Source organism: Leopardus geoffroyi, chromosome B2 (assembly GCF_018350155.1).
Source record: "Leopardus geoffroyi isolate Oge1 chromosome B2, O.geoffroyi_Oge1_pat1.0, whole genome shotgun sequence".
In the NCBI taxonomy this organism is placed as follows: Eukaryota; Metazoa; Chordata; class Mammalia; order Carnivora; family Felidae; genus Leopardus; species Leopardus geoffroyi.
The window spans coordinates 87,631,895-87,651,312 of NC_059332.1; the positions used below are offsets into that span (position 1 = coordinate 87,631,895).

At 35.5% G+C, this 19,418-nt stretch overlaps 1 protein-coding gene across 1 annotated transcript in view; it reads right to left on the bottom strand.

The window, feature by feature from the left end:
• The window catches only part of MMS22L (MMS22 like, DNA repair protein), a 128,482-nt gene that overhangs the window by 94,638 nt on the left and 14,426 nt on the right, over positions 1–19,418 (bottom strand). Inside the window, exons 10-11 of the mRNA XM_045499080.1 lie at positions 11,127–11,303; positions 3,687–3,749 (exon numbers count right to left, since the gene is read on the bottom strand). Of these exons, the coding sequence (XP_045355036.1) occupies positions 3,687–3,749; positions 11,127–11,303 (240 nt within the window). The remainder of the gene's footprint in view (positions 1–3,686; positions 3,750–11,126; positions 11,304–19,418) is intronic.

Genomic DNA, 19,418 nt, shown 5'->3' on the forward strand with positions numbered 1-19,418 from the left:
ATAATTTCTCTCATATATGAAATTTAAAAAACAGAACAAACAAGGAGAAAAAAAAGACAAGCCAAAAACCAGACTTTAACTACAGAGAATAGTTGGTTACCAGAGGGCAGGTGAGTGGGTGGATGGTAAAATAGGTAAAGGGGATTAAGAGTACAGTTACCACGATAAGCTTATCAGTAATATATGGAATTGGTGAATCACTATATTGTACATCTGAAACTAATATAACACTATTTTAACTATACTGGAATTAAAAAAAAAATTTACTCTTGGGGCACTTGGGTGGCTCAGTCAGTTAAGCACCCGACTCTTGGCTTTGGCTTGGGTCATGATCTCATGGTTCATGAGTTCCAGCCTCGTGTCAGGCTCCAAGCTGGCAGTGTGGAGCCTGCTTGGGATTCTCTCTCTGTGCCTCTCTCTCTCTTCCTCTCTCAAAATAAGTAAACGTAAAAAAAAAAAAGAAAAAAAATTACTCTTAGTTTTTTTTTTTTTTAATAAAAATGGCAATTTAACAATTGAGGGCTCATTTTTTAATGAATAACCTAACTAGAAGAAGTCATCAGAAGAATAAAATTTATTTGCAACCTAAATAATAATTATTAGTCTGCCTGATTCAATGTATTTTTAGGATTAAAGAAAGTTGAAATTCAATACCCCAGTCAAGATCCTTCTGTCCAAGAAACAATGATTTTGAATTAGTTACTAGGGGGCGCCTGGGTGGTTCACTCGATTAAGTGTCCAACTTTGGCTCAGGTGATGATCTCGCGGTTTGTGAGTTCAAGCCCCAGACTGGGCTCTGTGCCGACAGCTCAGAGCCTAGAGCCTGCTTCAGATTCTGTGTATGTCTCTCTCTCTCTGCCCCTCCCCTGCTCGTACTCTGTCTCTGTCTCTCTCAAAAATAAACATTAAAAAAATTACAAATAAATGAATAATAGAAATAAATTAATTATTAGAAGATTACTGCCCCATATAATTGAGATCTAATTACATTCTGAGTTGCTTTTAGCCTTGGACTCTTCAGGTTTCTTAGCAAATAAAAATATTAGACTTGTTTTGGATATCTTTTTATACCCTTCAACAAACTTTAGTAGAAAATTGTCTCTAGGATGTCAAAAAATGAGGCTTTAAAAAACAGGTAGTATAAAACTCACAATCTTCCTCTTCATGTGAATACAATAATGCCATTTTAAAGGTAGAACAAATGTTTACTGTCAGCATACACAAATATTAAATAGTACTGCCTCCAAAAAATGGTTAAGGTAAATACTTAACTATTCAATCATACCAATAGAAGCAAAGTTAAACAATAAATGTTCTCTTTACCTATAAAGCTCAATGTCTGTTTCCAGAAAATCCTTTCTGGCTAGAAAAAGATTTGGAACATTATTTGCTTAATTACAACTACAGTGGCATGCCTACGGATTATATTTGACGACTGCTCTACACGAGGAATGTATGTTTTTTAAATACTGCAAATGGACTCTTTCACTGTTGGAGATAAAGTCAAAGCACACGGGCATGGGCAGATTTTAATTTACCTCAATGGGGGAAAACAGATATAATCAAACTGATAGTTCTATCTGAACATACTATTTATTTTTTATGACCACCTACTGCACCCACAAAATTGATTTCAAGAACTCCAGCAAGTAGTACTAAACTACTTATAAAATCTAATTTGATTCAATCAAGGCATGACAAAATTGAAAGATCACTAGAGAAAATGGACTACTTCTTTCTAAATATTATAATGGCTTCTCTCACGGGAAAAATTACTTTGACTTTATGTTACATCTAAATCCCAGAGAAAGTTTTTTGGAGTCACTAGACTATTTCTATTTCTAGGGTGCCTGACTTCCCACAGTTTGCCCAGGACTTCCCTGGTTTTAGCACTGATCCCAATTCTGGGAAACCACAAGCCAGGCAATTCCTGATGGGCATAATACTTACTTCCAAGAACTACTTATTTATCATCAAAATAAGTTCAGCTAACACCATTAACATACTAGCTATATTGTAAAGATACATTATGCTGTGTCAGAATAACTTTTATTACATTATGAGTAAGACACTTCAAAGTTTTTTTTTTTTAAAGTAAATAAGTTTCCTTCATTTAAAATCAAAATTATAGTGAGTCATAAATACAAGAAAAAAAGAATTAATTTTCAAGCAACTAAAAAGGGTCTGAGGAGGGTTTTCAATCTCTTAGTCAAAAAGCAAACTTCTTAGTCAAAAAACAATGGAACAGAGATGATGATAAATTCTTTCTCCTGTTTGTCCTAGACCATTATGAGTGTGTGGGTATTTATCCATATGACCCTTAGAACCTAAGAAATACTCTGTAATTTAAAACCTACCTGAATAAACCATAAATTCATACAATGTTAGAGCTGAAAGGAAGTTTAAGAGGTTTTTAAAGCTGTGTTAAGGCATTAAGACTGGATCAATAGCTAACATAATTAACAATGACCACTTTTTAGTGATCCCCTACGTTGTTGAAGTAAAAAAAAAAAAAAAAAAAACAACGTATATAAGACACTTTCTGAATTACTAAATCAGTATGTTCTCAAAAAGAACGAAGGAGAAAGCCAATTGAAATGACACAGAAAAAAATAAAAATAAAAACTTTTACAATGGTTGAGGTTATAGTTCTTTTGTTTTTTGTACAACTATGTATGCACAAGTCTTTGGAATTCTAGTCTAGAATTTTTACTCGTTAATTGGAAGACTCATATTATAAACTAAATGTACTTATTGTATGCTTTACCTAAAAAAATTAAGAGTTAATATAGATAAAATGGAAAAGAAAATTTGACACTATTTATATGATTTTCAAAGATATGGCTACAAAATAAATGTGCATGTATTCATAAGTATGAATGAGTGTGCATGTACGTACATATGATATATATATCAATCCTGTACTATATCTCTTGTTTATTCCTCTTCAAGATTTTAACAATCTTCATATCCTAACAGAAAAGTAATCTACTACCCAAATTTAAAAATATTCTTTACTAAAATTTCCCCTTAAATTTTTACATAAATAACTTATACTACAAAACTTTAGAGAACTACAATACAGTATGTTTAAAGATGTGATGAATAGCACATTTAAAACTATTTTAAAAGGAGGTCAAATCTGACCTCTGGGCCATGAAGCACCACATTAGCGGCTCTGCAGAAAGAAAAATGATAACGTAGGAAATGAGGGCTCAGAAACTAGGACCTTATCAGTTAGAGTAGGATTCGCGCCTGTAAGACAAATTGCTCAGCAAGGCAAGTCACCCTCCTGCTGTGATGAGGATACAGCCGAATTTCCAATGCCACTATCTCCCTCATCGTGTCTCTAGACCCGATACCATACAGTCAAGGAATGGCGTACGGTTTTGAAACATCCACTACTTATCCTGAATACATTTTGTCAAAGTCACCGGCTAGGATAATTTTATTTGTCCTTCAACTAGCAACTCAGTGTTTGAAATAAAAATCTTCAAAGGAGACTCATTCATAGGAACTATCTTATGTTGCCCCTTCATTAACAAAGAATGATGATTCCACCTCAGGTTTTTAATAAGTAAACAGTTTGTTATTTAAATCATTTTAAGAGTTTTCTCAGTTCTTAAAAAAATCTGTAACGTTAGAAATTTAGCAAAGCCCACAAATTGTCTCATTTGAAAGCATACCTGAACACCGATGGACTTTTTTAGCAGTTCTTCTACAAAATTCCAATTTGATTCCATTTGTCTCTAGAAAGGGGAATATTGCAGCAAAATTATTGCTCTTAATTATGCATTGAAATTATAGTATAGCAGGCTAGTAGTGAAGTACAAATATCTTCTCTATCATCAGACATCATTACAACTTCTTGAATGTCTAAAATTACTTGGACAGAGTAACTTGACAGACTTGGTAGAAAAAAAAAATTGTAACTATTCCAATCCAATATAAACCTTAACAGGACATGTTTTATTAAACAATGGCACTTCTATACAATTATAACTGTTTGAACAAATATTTAAATTTTGCTGTCATATGTAATTTAAGCGGAAAAAAAAAACTTTATGTAGTTTTTGGAGTGTTTTATGCTTTGAGTGTTTTTTTCCTCATTGTATACTTTACTCACCAGAGACTTTTTCATTTTATATATAATAACATCAAGACAATCTATTCTACTAAGCAATTAACTAAACATTTTGTATAGGAAAAAAATGTACACAGTGCTACCTCATTTAATCAATGGTCACTTATCTGGAAGACTCCTCACAATAAGGAAGAAAGCCGAAAAGGACTTTCACAAAGCCAAAATACTTCACAAAAGCTAGGCACTGAAAAAGGCTTTGCTTTCCAAAGGGAAAGCCTAGAGGAACGCTCAGTTCTTAAAGCTCTGGATACACGTATACTAGTCAAAACCAGAAGAAAAGCAAGTGCTTTGGAGAGGAAGCAAATAACAACTAGTTTCTGACAGTGAGTGAAAAAGGTACAAAAGGTAACTGTAACACCTCAAAAAGCAAAGCCAGAAGCCTTAAAGAATAGAAACAAAGAGCCTCAACATACCCTACCATCCCCATCATAATTAATATGTTGTTCAGAAGGATGAACCCAAATGACTCATAAAAGGTTAAAGCATGTACAATATTCTTGATTAAAACAATTTTTTTTTGAAATATTTATTTTTGAAAGACAGAGAGACAGAGCACAAGTGGGGGAGGGGCAGAGAGAGAGGGAGACACAGAATCTGAAGCAGGCTCCTGGCTCTGAGCTGTCAGCACAGAGCCCAATGTAGGGCTCAAACTCATGAACCAGGAGATCATGACCTAAGCCAAAGTCGGACGCTTAACTGACTGAGCCACCCAGGCACCCCTGCAATATTCTCAATTTTAAATAACTGGATAATGTTCATGTAAGATGCTCATTACATAAAATTACTAAACAAACATTTCCTTAATAAAGGTACTCAATGACTGTGGTAGCTCCTCTCTAAAATGGCCCCAAATGACCCTGTCTCCTGGTATTCATACACTTATTTAACCCTCCACCCCCACCCCACTGCACACTGTGCCAGGGTTGGTCTGTTATCAAGAGAGCATCAGTACTAATAGGAGTGTTGGTATGTCACTTCCAAGATTAGGTTAGAACACAATGAAGCTTCCATCTTAATGAAAATCCCTTGTTGACTCCGTCAGGGAAAACCATAGTGTGAACAGGCCTGAAGAAGCCTATGTGATGAGTAACTAAAGCTTCCTGCCAACATGAGAAAGACTGGAAGTGAGTCCTCCAGCTCTAGTCTTCAGAGACTCAAGCACCTGCTGATAGTTTACTACAAACTCATGAGGGATCCTGGGCCAGAACCATCCAGCTAAGCTCTTACTGTAGGAACTGTGTGAGCCTTAGGAACTGTGTGAGATAATAAATGTTTGCTGTTTTAAGCTGCCAAATTTTGTTTCACAGTAAGAAATAACTGATACAATGACTCAGTTATTTTTAGCAAAAAAAAAAAAAAAAAAAAATTATTGACCTTTTCAGATATATTTATGTAAATAAAGTGAATACAAACCTTTTATGAGGAGAGAATGTGTAGTAAAGAATTTGGCCTTACCCAAAGAGAAAATCTGGCCTTTATCCTTGGCTTCTGGGGAGTAATTTCTAGGCCCTTGGAATGTTATACCTGATAGGGATATCTTTGTTTGCCGGGGAGCCTAGAGTCATACTGGATAGTCTAACAATGTAATTGAGGGTGGAGGCTGGCCACAGCCCAAAACCAACAATGTGACTTAGGCTAAGGGCTGTGGAGACCTGGAAAGTTGATCTGAAGATTGAGATTAACCGTGTGGGCAATCAATCCATCACATCTATGTAATGGAGCTCCAATAAAAACTGAACACTGCAGCTTAGGCAAGCTCTCCTGGTTGGAAATACTCCCTGCATACTGTCACACACTGATGCCAGGAGACTAACGTATCTTGACAACATGGGGAGAAAACAACAGGAGCTCCACATTTGGTACTTCTCCTGGACTCTACTATATACTCCTCCCTTAGCTAATTTTAATTTATATTCTTTCCCTGTAATAAACCATAACCATGAGTGTAATAGCTTTTAGAGAGTTCTGTAAATCTAAGTAAATTATATGGTTTTGGGCATTCTTGAGCTTGCAATTCGTGTCAGGAATGAGCAGCCTTGGTAACTGGTCCTAAAATTCTCTCAAAAAGGAGACTATTTTGTTTTATAATACTATATGAACACTGTGTTAAGGTCTTTACATTACTTCCTCAAAAAAAAAAAAAAATCTTTCCATTTCACAATTTCCAAACACAATTAAGTCTCAGAGAGGTTATGTATATATACATAGAAGTCAGAGCAAGAATTTTGCTCCAAAGCCAGTATTCTTCCCATTTTCTAATAAACCTTCCCTCACCTTTCAGCAATTCCCTTTTATGTCACTCTTGACTAAGAAAACATCATCACTAACCCCAAATAAGCAGGGGTTATGACAGGACTACTGTATTTAGCTTTATAGTTTCATAGTGTTAGTGAGTATATTTCAATGATTCTGTTCTATCAAGGCATTTGAATCACAGGAATTATAGGTAAGTAATGTATTCTTGTCCAGAGAATTTCAACTCTGTGGATCAGTACTGTGGCTATAATCTAAAACAAAAATAAACCATAACTCAGATTAAAGAATGACAACTATATCATGCCCAAATCAAGTCTAAGAGACTGTATCAAAGGACACAGATTTTTTCTCCACAGCAAAACTGAACTTTGAGCACCTACATTTTTTTTCTACATACTAACTTATACAAAACTTAATCTCTCTGACAGAAAGGAAATATGGAGCGCCTGGGTGGCTCAGTTGATTAAGTGTCTGACTTAGCTCAGGTCATGATCTCACGGTTTGTGAGTTCAAGCCCTGCACTGAGCTCTCTGCTGTCAGCACAGACCCTGCTTCGCATCCTCTGTCCCCCTACCCTCTCTCTCTGCCCCTTCCTTCTCATGCTCTCTCTCTCTCAAAAATAAATAAACATTAAAAAAAAAAAAAGAAAGGAAATAGGAAGTCATCAATTTTGGGTTATGTTTTATATCTCTTATCCCACCATCCAAACTAAGACAACCACTTAAGCTTCAGGACAGGTCATGTCTCCACCACAAATATAAAATAGATACCCCATTCTCCACTTCCAGCAGACAAGGTAACTTGGTGCAGCTCTCACTTTAAGGTTATATTTCAGACTTTTTATATAGTCACCATTTCAGATGTTTCGAAGATGAGCATCAGCTGACCTGACATCAGCAGGGAAAGTACTGTTAAACTGATTCCTGCAATGCCCCAAAATATTTCTTCTCTTTAAACTATATTTGCTTTTAAAATAGATGGTGGCAATTGTGAGAAGATAACACACTCTTATCTAGGTTGAAAGAAAAACCTTAAATAGAAACACATGAAACTCTAAAGCCTCTAGTATGAGAGATACCAAATTTTCCTTACAAGCTTACATTAATCAATTGGCAAATTTTGTGATTAAATGCACAGCAAAAGTTTAATCCACAAAAAAGCTTTTAAAATAAAATTAAAAAATGAAGCATATGTGAAACCTATTTAAAATGTTAAAATTTTGAGATGCCTGGGTGGCTCAGTCGGTTGGGTGTCCAACTTCAGCTTGGGTCATGATCTCGTGGCTTGTTCAAACCCCACGTTGGGCTCTCTGCTGTCAGTGCAGAGCCTGCTTTGGATCCTCTGTCTCCCCTTCTCTCTGCCCCTCCCCCACTAGCACTTTTTCTCTCTCTCTCTCTCAAAAATAAACAAACATTAAAAAAAATTCTTTTTTTAATTAAAAAAATAAAATGTAAAGATCTCATCTTGTGAGTGGAACAAAGCAGGCTTATAAATGCATGGCCATTTTCTATATGGTAGTTGGCTGTGATACTACATCATAAAAAGAAAAAAGAATTCAGAAAATTTTCAAAATTCTGATCAAAATATATCCCAGATCCAAATTAACATTCTGCATAATCTCTCTGAAAGGATGAGTCAATATACCTTTACATTCATAGATCAGAATGATTACAGGACTTCTGGACCAAATTGAGACACTTGAGAGTAAAAGGAAAATTAACCAGATAGGAGGAGGGGATAATAGGCATAACAGAAACTGTCCATGGCAAACTGGTACACACGGTTTCCATACTGAAGTTCTATTCATGAGAGAAGGTGGTCTTTAGGAGAACCCCAATATCAAATTTATCTAAGTGACAAAGATAGGCTGACATTTAACTACGGTGTACCTCAGTTTTGTTACTTGTAAAATGGATATGTTACTCTCTCACCTACTTCATGTTACTTCACAGATATAAAGGCTGTTTAGTCACTGTGAAATATTAAACACTTAGCAAATGTGGGGCACCTGGGTGGTTCAGGAGGTTAAGCATTTAACTCTTTCGGCTCCGGTCACAATCTCAGGGTCATGAGATTGAGCCCTGCATTGGGCTCCGTGTGGAGCTTGGAGATTGCTTAGGATTCTCTCTCTCTCCCTCTCCCTCTGTCCCTCCCCCATTCATGCTTGCTCTAAGTAAATAAATAAAATTTTTAAAAAACCCACAAAACACTTAGCAAATGCAATATGCTGAAGGCATCACCCCTAATGAAAACTAGTATCAACTAGAGAGCTTGAGGTGTTTTTTTTTCTCAAAGATATTAAGAAGTCCAGAAATATCTGAAGTTCTTTGAGCACTCATGAATACAATCCAAGTCTGTTTTACACATATACATATACATTATACATCTCTATTATTTTTATCATATGAAAGGTTCTTTTTCAAATATGATGGCATTTTCCTCTTAAAACCTTCTATATAATTTAAATTAAGATTCTTAAAATACATGTATTTTAGCAAAAGAAAATCATACAGGAACTGCTGACATATTAAAAGACGTAGATTAAGCTATTTTAAACACAGACAATTCAATTGCTATCTTGATTCAGGGCTAATAAAAGCATTAATTTCCTATGGAATTCTCTGTATGAAATAGAAGAGTGATTTCAGCAACTCAACTGTACAGTACAACAGTAATAGTAATGATATATATTAACATGGCTAGATTATGTACCACATGTGGGTGTATGTGGAGGTCAACATCAACCACCACTGAAATACACCATTCACTCGCATAAGTGTTAGTGGCAGTTCCAGCAAGCATTTATAAGCTGAAGCTTGCTCCCTGAAGCAAGAGGCAATAAATCTGTTTCACGTACATCCTATCATTGGCACCTATTATTATAATAACCACCTTAATGGTAACTCAAAGGTGCTTTTAACTAATTACCGTTTTTATTTACACCGATTAAAATCAAAAATATGTACTGGGGAATTAAAATGGGAAGAGAAATAAAATGCTGATGTAAAGACATTATTTTATAGGTAAATTTTTGAGTTACTTTAATGTTCTAGTATTCTAATGGTTAAAAGATGTGAAACATTAACATATTAACTCCACAAAAATACTCAGTGAAAGGCCTACTGCAATAATAATGACAATCTGCTAAGATTTATGGAGTATTTACTACATATCAGCATGATAAGAACTGATGTACAGAAACAAAGGACATATAATCCTTTTCTCTGGGATGCTCATTCCACTGATCCCTCTCAATAAATTGGTATAATGCTTAAATACGTTAATATTGATCTGTGTGTGAGTTTCTCAGAGAACTTTCTGATTTATTATTTTAATTTATCTTGGGATCTCCTGGAAAGCTTTTTATTATTAGGCGGATCATTTAGAAAACCTTTTGAGGTCCTTTCCATTCCTATGACATAACTGTCAATGCTAACTGACCCTCAGATTCCATGCATGATTTCCGAGCTGACTTTTTTCAGTATTCAAAAAGAAGAAAGTCTGTCAAGGAATAGGTTTCATAAGCAATGATCTCCATACCTGATAGAGGATGAGAACCAAGAAACTTTTTACAAATAAGAATTCCCAAATTCCAAACCAGGTTACTAAATCAGGATCTCTAGAGTTGAGATCTGAAAACCTGAATTTTTAAAAACTTCCAGGTAGGTCGGATGGATGATAAGCCAGATTTGGGAACTACTCCCCCCATCCCAGAAAAAGGTAAATTTTGAAAATCAAACACATTAGCTTCAAGATTCCATATGTTATAGAACTGATGGGCTAATACAATACTACACTATTCACTTCTGAACATGGAATAATTATACACAAATAGAGCTTCAAATAAATATGTCTACCAGCTAGTTTTATTCACAGGGCTTTTTAAATAACACCAAAAAAAATGTTTCTAACTAGAAATTAATATAATAAAATCTATTTGAAGTAAACCTCATGGTTGTTTAATAGATTAAGATATCTTTATGAAAAGCTTCCCTAAAGAAGCATTATTCTGAGGAAATAATTTTACCTAATTATTCACAGAAACTACTAACTCATTACTGGAGACATGTGCTTTCCCTTCATCAATTTTATAGATTTTGGAACTAAAAGGCATTTTCTGAACACTCAATCCCATGATTTTTGGAAGAGGGAACACAGGCTCAGAAAGGTTGAAGTAATTTACTGAAGGTCACACAACTACCTAGTAGCAGAGCCAGGACTGGACTAGATCTCAAGTCTTCTCCAAGGTGATCTTCCTTAAATAGTAAAAACATAAAAATTACCATTTTTCAAGATGTTTAGGGAAAGGTCTACCAACTTCTAGATTCAGAAGCTGAATTTTTCTCTGTAGGATTGTGATCTACTTTTATTTTTAATTTGTTTTTTTTAATGTTTTATTTATTCTTGAGAGAGAGAGAGAGAGAGAGAGAGAGAGAGAGGGAGGGAGAGAAGGAGAGGGATAGCATGAGCGAGGGAGAGGCAGAGCAAGAGAGGGACACAGAATCCGAAGCAGGCTCCAGGCTCTGAGCTGTCAGCACAGAGCCTGACGTGGGGCTCAAACTCACAGTTTGAGAGATCATGAGCTGAGCTGAAGTTAGACACCTAAATGACCCACCCAGGCGCCCCTGTGATCTACTTTTTGTTGTGTTTCTGTGCTCGTTTACTAACGTGTCTACAAAAAATACATATTAATAATATGAGAAAGTTTAAGAAAATAAAATCTTACCATTTCATCTTGTGTTCCATGGCGATCAAACTGGTAAAATGATGCTACATGAGTGATGATCCACCAACTAAAACCTAATGGATCCCTGGGCTGGATTATAGGCACTGAAGGTCGTCTTCGGTCACTTGATTTGTCAAAGAATGTTTTAAGTAATTTATTCAACCAGTTCCAAAATGACTATACAAAGAGAGGTAATATGATTCAATTACATTAAGAACATAACCTTTGGTTTGGGCTTTTTTCTCCATTTGTATAATAATATATACACATAAAAGAGAAAAAAAACCCATGTATGTGAAATTTAAAGAATAAAAATACACAGGTTAAGAATTATTAGAACATGATTAGCACACTAGAAAGATCCTATGTGTTCCACAATCACATCTGCCATCCAGGGGAAATGATTATCCTGACCTTCATAAATCATTCTCTTGTTTTTTAAGTTTTGCCACATAGGCCTATAAGCCTAAATCATATACAGTTTGGCTTCCCATCACTTTTTTATCCATGTTTGTATTCTTAAGTGGCCTAATTCTATTCTTTATAACTTGCTTCTTTTCTCAGCATCGTGTTTCCGAGATTCATCCATATTGCGTATAGGCCTAGTTCATCAAAGTATTCCAAAATATGACTATATGATGAACCATTTACCTGATACACTGTTGTTGAGTATTAGATGAGTTTTAGTAAGTTCTTTTTTTTTCTAGTAATTTGTTCCATCTCATAAACATTTTCAAGTTATTAAGCATACAGTTAATGACAATATCTCAACTTTTAAAAATATCTGCAAAATCTGGTCACGTTCCTTTTTAAATTTTTAGTATTGACTGTGTAATCATTTCAAGAGAAATTAGCCAATTTTAGTAACTTTTAAAGAACCAATTTTTGACCGTTTTAATCTTTTTCTGTTTTGATCTTTGTTATTTTTAATTTTACAAATTTGTGTTAGTTTTATTTGCTACCTTTTACTTTCTTTGGGTTTATTATGCAGGGATTTTTTTCCCCTAACTTCTTGTATGATGAATTCTTTTTCAGTTTATTTATTTATTTTGAGAGACAGAGCATGTGTGTGAGTGGGGGAAGGGCAAAGAGGAAGAAAGAATCCCAAGCAAGCTCTCAGCTATCAGACCAGAGCCCCAAATGGGGCTCAATCTCAGGAACCGTGAGATCACAACCTGAGCCAAAATCAAGAGTCAAATGTTTAACTGAACCATTGAGGCGCCCCTATGATGAATTCTTAGCTCATTAATTTTCAGCTTTTCCCCCCTCTAACATCTGTATTTAAAGTTATAAATTTCAGGGCTCTGCAATGGCAGAGGCTGATGGAACTCTCCCTCTCTCTCTAACCCTCCCTACTTGAGAGAGCTCACTCTCTCAAAAATAAATTAAAAAACAACATAAAGTTATACTTTTCCCTCTTTATCTTTAGCTGCAGTCCCAAAGCTTTAACTAGTAGTATGTTAGTTATCATTTACTTCAAAAATTTTACAGTTTCCATTATATTTTCTTTCACCTATGGGTTAGAAATGTATTTCAATTATTTCTAAGCATATGTGTATTTCTTCTTGTAATTCAATTTTTATTTTCATTTAATACTATGTTCTTAGCCACATAAAAATTTAAATTTGCTTTATCTTCCTGATAAATTGAACCTTTTATCAGTACAAAATGACCTAATGCTCTTATTGGTTTTAAAGTCTAATTTTCTCTAATGTTAGTTTAACATATTACATCTTTTTCTATCAATTCTGAACTCTTCTATAGTTTGTTTTAGCTTATCTCTTATAAACAGCTTACATTCTGTTCTGACAGTATATTTTTTTAAATGAGCATTTAGTAGTCCACTAATGTAATGACTCCTACATTCAGTTTTAAATCTACCATTTTATTCTGTATTTCTATTTGTATACCTATTTTTTCCACAAACACCTCCTTCTTGAGTTCTTTCGGGTTAAATATTTTTCTTTTTTCCCTCTCCGCTAGCTAGTACGTTAGTCTACTTTCTCTTCTTTCAGTGATTACCTTACAAATAACAGCATATAGGCAAATGTCTTGATAAGTTAATACATATCTTCGTTCTCCTCTTAAAATAAGTACCTTAAAATACTCATTATGCCCTATCCAATTTCTACACCAGTATTACTGTGTACTTAAACTATTTCTTAATTCAAACCAATTATATTACTGACTTATACAAAACATTTACTATTTTCTTTGCACTTTATTCCTTCATACATCACACCACCTCTGCCCTGCCCCCAACTCCCCCAATTCAGGCACCATTCTTCTAAAATACCTCTTTTAGAATTCCCTTCAATTCTGTTTCACTGACAGTAGCTTTGTTTCACCTCACCCTTGAAGGATTTCACTGGTGAAAAATTTTAAGTTGACAACTACTTTGCTTTAATACAATGAAAATTAATATTCCCACTGACCTCCACTGCTGTTGAGAAGTCAGCTGATAGTCTAATTGGCATTCTTTTGAAGGTAACATTTTTCTGTCTGAACGCTTGTAGCTCTTCTCTTTGTCTTTGATGTTCTGCAGTTTCACTATGATGTAGCTAGGTCTGTTTTTTTGTTTGTTTGTTTTTTTTAATCCTAACTGGAATTGATTTTCTTAATGCGACAGCTTTTCTTAACTATGGAAAATTTTCTGTCATTTTCTCTTCAAGTATTTTCTCTGTTCCACTTTCTACTTCTTTGGAGCTACAATTAAAAGCATTATCATATCCCCTCTATTCTCGCATGCTGCATGTAGCCTCCAGGTCTCTTCTATTTCCTATAATCCATAATAGTTCTTCAGTTATTATCTTTCCTGACCTTGACATTTTTGAGGAGTACAGGTCCATTATTTAGATTTAACTTAAGTTTCTTCATAATTAGATTCACATTATATATTTTTGGCAAGAATACCAAAGACACATTTTTCTTCTTTAAGTGCATCACATCACACTGAAGGTACATAATATCCATTTGTCCTATTATTGGTTAACTTTGGTCATGTGGGTAAGGTGGTATCTGCCAGATTTTCTAAACTGTAAAGTTACTGCTCTCTTTGTAACTGATAGTGTAGATACTTATCCAGCTGTAAAAATATTGTTTTTCATCATACTTCTGGCAGCCATTGAGGATTCTTGCCTGAAACAGTTACTAAGGAAGTTGTCAACTGGTGATTTTCCTAATTCTATCACCAACATCTACATTTATTAGGAGGCGTTTCCCTTCTCTCCATTTATTTTTCATTTATACCAGTATGGATTCATAAAGTCTTACTGTATAGATTACAATCCTTTGCTATCATTTATTTTGTTTCTCAAATTATCCCAGGTTTAGAGTGTGGGAGATCTTCATGTTGGCTCTTTTGTCCTTCAGAGGTGTCTTCTTCATTTTCTGAGTACCTCCTTAGTTTCTGGTACAAAATGTTCCAGGTTCATTTTTTTCTTTTCATGCCCCAGCCTGGAAGACCAGTCATTTGCCAAAGGAACTTTGTTTCTTGTCACTGGAGGTTGGTCTTCAAAACCAAGACATTGCAGTTTCCTGTTATTCAAATACCATCGTTTGTAGGCCCACCTATTGGATAAGGTAGGAAATGCATGTATGCACATGTCCATGTGTGTGCGCACACGCACAAACACGCACGCACACACACACACACACACACTCACTTCTAGTTCTGATGATTAAAAACCATTATTTCATACTAATATCTCAAATTCTATTCCTACACATTATCTTTCACTCTACCTTTCCCTGTTTCCATATTTGTAACTCAATTTTCCAACAGTGGCAAAGTTTGCTCTTAATCACCCATAATATATTAATTTGCTCAGTCCTAGAACCCAAATAAAGATTTAAAATTGCTAACTCATATATAGCACTGTAAGACAAATCTACAAACGAGTCCAGTATTTGCAGTTCATTACAATTCTTCTGTCTTTAGCCTTAGAGCACATTGTCAAAATAGTGCACTCCAAATTGTCTAGGTCAGTCCTCCCCCCACCCATCACTTCTCCCATGTGTTACTCACTTATAATACAGTTCGGTTTAGGTGTTTCTCTTTATGTTCCAATGAATCCCTCTTCCACGCACCTTGATTTATTTCTGGAGCATGTTCAAGTTTAGCACAGTTCTAAAATCATAACACATTCAAACCCTTCCACTGCACTGTCCCTCACCAATCTCCCATTCCTACCCACCGATTTCATAGTTCTGATTTGTCTTTCCAGTATTTATCTGTGCACAACTAATCATATGCATTTACTATTTTCCCCATCTTCATACACAGAAGGTAGCATCCTATAAATATTCTTCTGCACTTTGCTTATGTAACAATAAATCCTGGAAATCAAATGCTTCAGATATTTTATTCAGTCTATTGAACACAGTACTCCAATGTGCTGAGATACCATGGTTGGTTCAACTAGTCTGTGTATGGGCCGTTAGGTAGTTTCTCATATTATGCTTTTATAAACAATGCACTAAAGAGCCTGATGCATATGCATTTTTTCTGAATTGCTAGACGTATATACCAAAAATAAACTCCTAGAAGTGGGATTGCCAGGGTGAAAGTTATAAAATCCTTGGCCCATACATTTTGAATCTTTGTGGGGTTTTGGGTGTTTTTTTGTCTTTTTGTTTTTGGTATTAATGATGTTTTTATTTCACAGGAAATTTCTTCAACAATCTTTCTGTGACACTTAAACGTGACAACATATATAAACTTATGCATATATGTGGCAGCTAAAATATAATTTGTACTGGTCAGAAACGCTATGATATTGCACATGGTACAGCACCGGTGTCCCCTGCCTCATTCATGGCAATTTGGAGAGTACACATAAAATATATTTAGGTCTATTTCCCCAAAGAGGAGTGAATTAATTCAGCTATTTCTTTTCTTTCTTAAATATGCACTTTCTTACATAATCGTGTGGTAGGAAAAAACATGAGTTGTAGCACCAAATAAATCTGCATTTGAAGTCCAGTTTATCATATTCTGTTATTTGAACAGTTTACTTAACCTCACACCAACTCTACTTTCTGGCACATAAGAAATATCACTCAAGGATTATTTATTAGCTTTCCTTCTGTGAAACTGAAATCTAATTGACGTTTACTAGATAATGAGTGTTGGGTTTTCAGGAAAAGAGTCATACAGATAGATCTACAAAAGCTATGTGTTTAGAATATTTCCTGGAACACAGTTATGTCCTTGACCAAATTAATTTATTTCCATTCTTGGAATTTCCACATAATTTGAGGTGTATGTGAATTTGCAAACCTTCCTGAGCCTCCAAGAGGGTTCCCTAATTGTTTTATACACTGTCCCCTTGGGAAACATCATCCTGTTGGCTTCACAAAGGTCAGCAGGAGCACAGGCAGATATGAAAATAACTTAAAAGCCCTGAACTGCCTCTCCCCTTTAGATAATTTCCTTAGAACATTAGTTCTTTGAACACAGACCTGATTGCAGAAAATGTCTCTTCCTCAGCAAGAAAACTCCAAATCCCATTCAATCTTCACCTACCACATTCGGTGGGGGGGATGCCAGGGGGTAGGGAGAAGGAATTAAATACTTTACGGAAAAATGTTAGTGTGTATATGCATGCGCACATATGCATGTTTTCTTCTTTTAAAAACATAATGAGGGGGGTGCCTGGGTGGCTCAGTAAGTTAAGCGCCTGACTCTTGGTTTCAGCTCAGGTCATGATCTCACGGTTAGCGACTTTGAACCCCACAACAGGCTCCATGATGACAGCTAGGCACCTACTTGGGATTCTCTCTCTCCTTCTCCCTTGCTTGCACTCTTACACTCCCTCTCTCAAATAAACAAAAAAAGTTAAAAAATGTAAACATAATGAGGGTATTGTATAAATTAATGTTGTCACATCGTAAAGTTTAAAAATCTTTGTACAACATAAAGAAAGAAAAAAAGTCTCTGCTTCAGCAGTCTGGAAAGATGTTAAGAACAGGCCCTGTGTGGAGCTTAGACTGCTGTCAACATTCAGGGAACGATCATGTCTTCTGTGATATCATTAACTCCCAGGTGGATGAGGAAGGGAAGCAGCCCTGTTCTTGAAATTTTCAATTGCTTTTTCTGTTTTTCTTTCTTGGTTTATCCACATCCATCTCGGTCCCCAAAGACACTGCATGTCAGATAGTACAAGGAATAATTTTCAACTAGCTTCTTTGCTGTCTTAGAAGAAACTTTTTGCGGTTTTGTTTCCTTTGGGTTTGGTCACTTTTTCTTGGTTTTGAGCTTTCTATCAAGGGAGTGAGTATGTCATAGTTCCAGTCCATATAATCTCTGTAGAGTGAAAGATGGGACCTACAACACTTTTCTCTAAGCTGAAGGCTTGCTCTGTTGTGGCATATTGTTTATTCATTATGGAGGCTGAAGTCCAAGATCAGGGGTCCTTCTCTAGACAGACTTCTGGCTGTGTCCTCACAAGGAGGAAGGCTCTTTGAGTCTTTTAAGATGTTCCATTGTTACCTTCTGTTGTTTTTGAAAAGCCTAGTGCAGGTCAGATTACTTTGCTCTTTTAAGTTCTTTGGTCTTTTCACTTAGAAAATTTGAGGATTTCCTATAGGGCCTAAAGTCATGTTTGAAATCAAACAGTTTTAGTATGATATGTCTTGGGATGAATTATTTGGAGTTAATCTTACCAGTTACCTGGTAGGCCCCTTCAATATGTAGAATTAGCTCTTCTTTTTTTCCCCCAATAACTGTTTTCTTGGATAATAGTTTTGAGTGTTAGCTACACCCTATTGTTCTGTTTTCTTCTTTAAAGACTCCATTTACACATATGGCTATTTCCTTTTTGCTTACCTTCCATTTCAGCTATTTTCTAATTCTTTATATTCCTTGGATGTTTTCTGCCTTTCTTTCATATCCCTGATTAAATTTTCATTTGAGTGTATTTTTCTCGGGCACCTTGTAATTTAGTCAACTCTAAATTTATTTTTTCTTTCATTTCTCTCCTGCATTCAATTTATTCTTTTCATTCATTTCTGGCTTTTACTCTACTTCTTTTTAACTCCTGAGTATCTTATGCAGGGTGTTTTTTTTTTTTTTTATAGCTCCAAATGTTTGTCTATTTAATCCAGTTTGGATTAAAATTAAAATTTCCTTCTGCTTCAGGGGTGCCTGGGTGGCTCAGTTGGTTAAGTGTCTGGCTCAGGTTATGATCTCACAGTTCGTGGGTTCCAGCTCTACTTCAGGGTTAGCTCTGTGCTAACACCTCAGAGCCTGGAGCCTGCTTTGGATTCTATGTCTCCCTCTCTCTCTCTCTCTGCCCCTCCCCTGCTCATGTGCTCTCTCTCTCTCAAAAATAAACATTAAAAAATTTCCTTCTGATTCACAGTTGTTTCTTGTGCAAAGAGTGTATCAGCTAAAGTGTTTCAATGCTGTTTTCTAGTAGTAACTTTATAAAGACTTGTACCAAAGTTTCCTTTTCCTTTCTTTCATTTAGTAAATTTGGACTACTTTAAAAGATTTCCAGTCCAGTGGAGGCCTTTTTTGTCAATGTACCAAAGTCCCATTTCTTCCCTGAATTTCCTTTTTCTTTTTTGGTGGTGACATTGGTAGGAGACTGGGTATGAGAACTTTGATTTTGTTTTTTCTTTTCTTTTACAAGATCATTTTGTTTTTACTTCCTATACCTTTCACCACCCAATCACCAAGACTATCATTCCTTTTTTGCCTTTTTATTCTCCAGAATCCTACCTTCAAAGACTACCTACTCATGTCATGTACACACTTTCATGTTCTATCCTATAGTCAGTTCTCTGACCTACAAGGAAGGTCAGAAAGGTCACAATGACCAACTTTCTCAGTATATTCACAACGTGGCAATGGTTTTATCTGATGACTGATGTCACCTATCGGATGACTACTGCTAGCTCCCTTCTTCTCTCCTCCAAGTTTTTTTGCAGACTGCCCTGCGTCCTATAAAGTTTTATGGTAGAGCTTTGGTGGTTTTTACCTTTAACTTAAAACCCTTTTATCACTCCTATCCTGTAGTTAAGCTATCAACATGTTTGTGTGGTTTTATTTGTTCTTGCTGTTCTATATTTTGGGGGAGTTACTTGGGAAGATTTAGGTGTAAGCACTCATCCAATGTCCATGGCTACTTAGAAGTCACTGGTTGAAATTTTTACTACAATCTAGGCAACACCAACTCAGGCTATAAACCTGAGGGCTGGCTTGCAATAACAAATATACTGAAGCAATTTCAAACTGCAAAATATTAGAGTAAAGGGCTATTTTCCTTATAAATTTAGTTGAGGTCC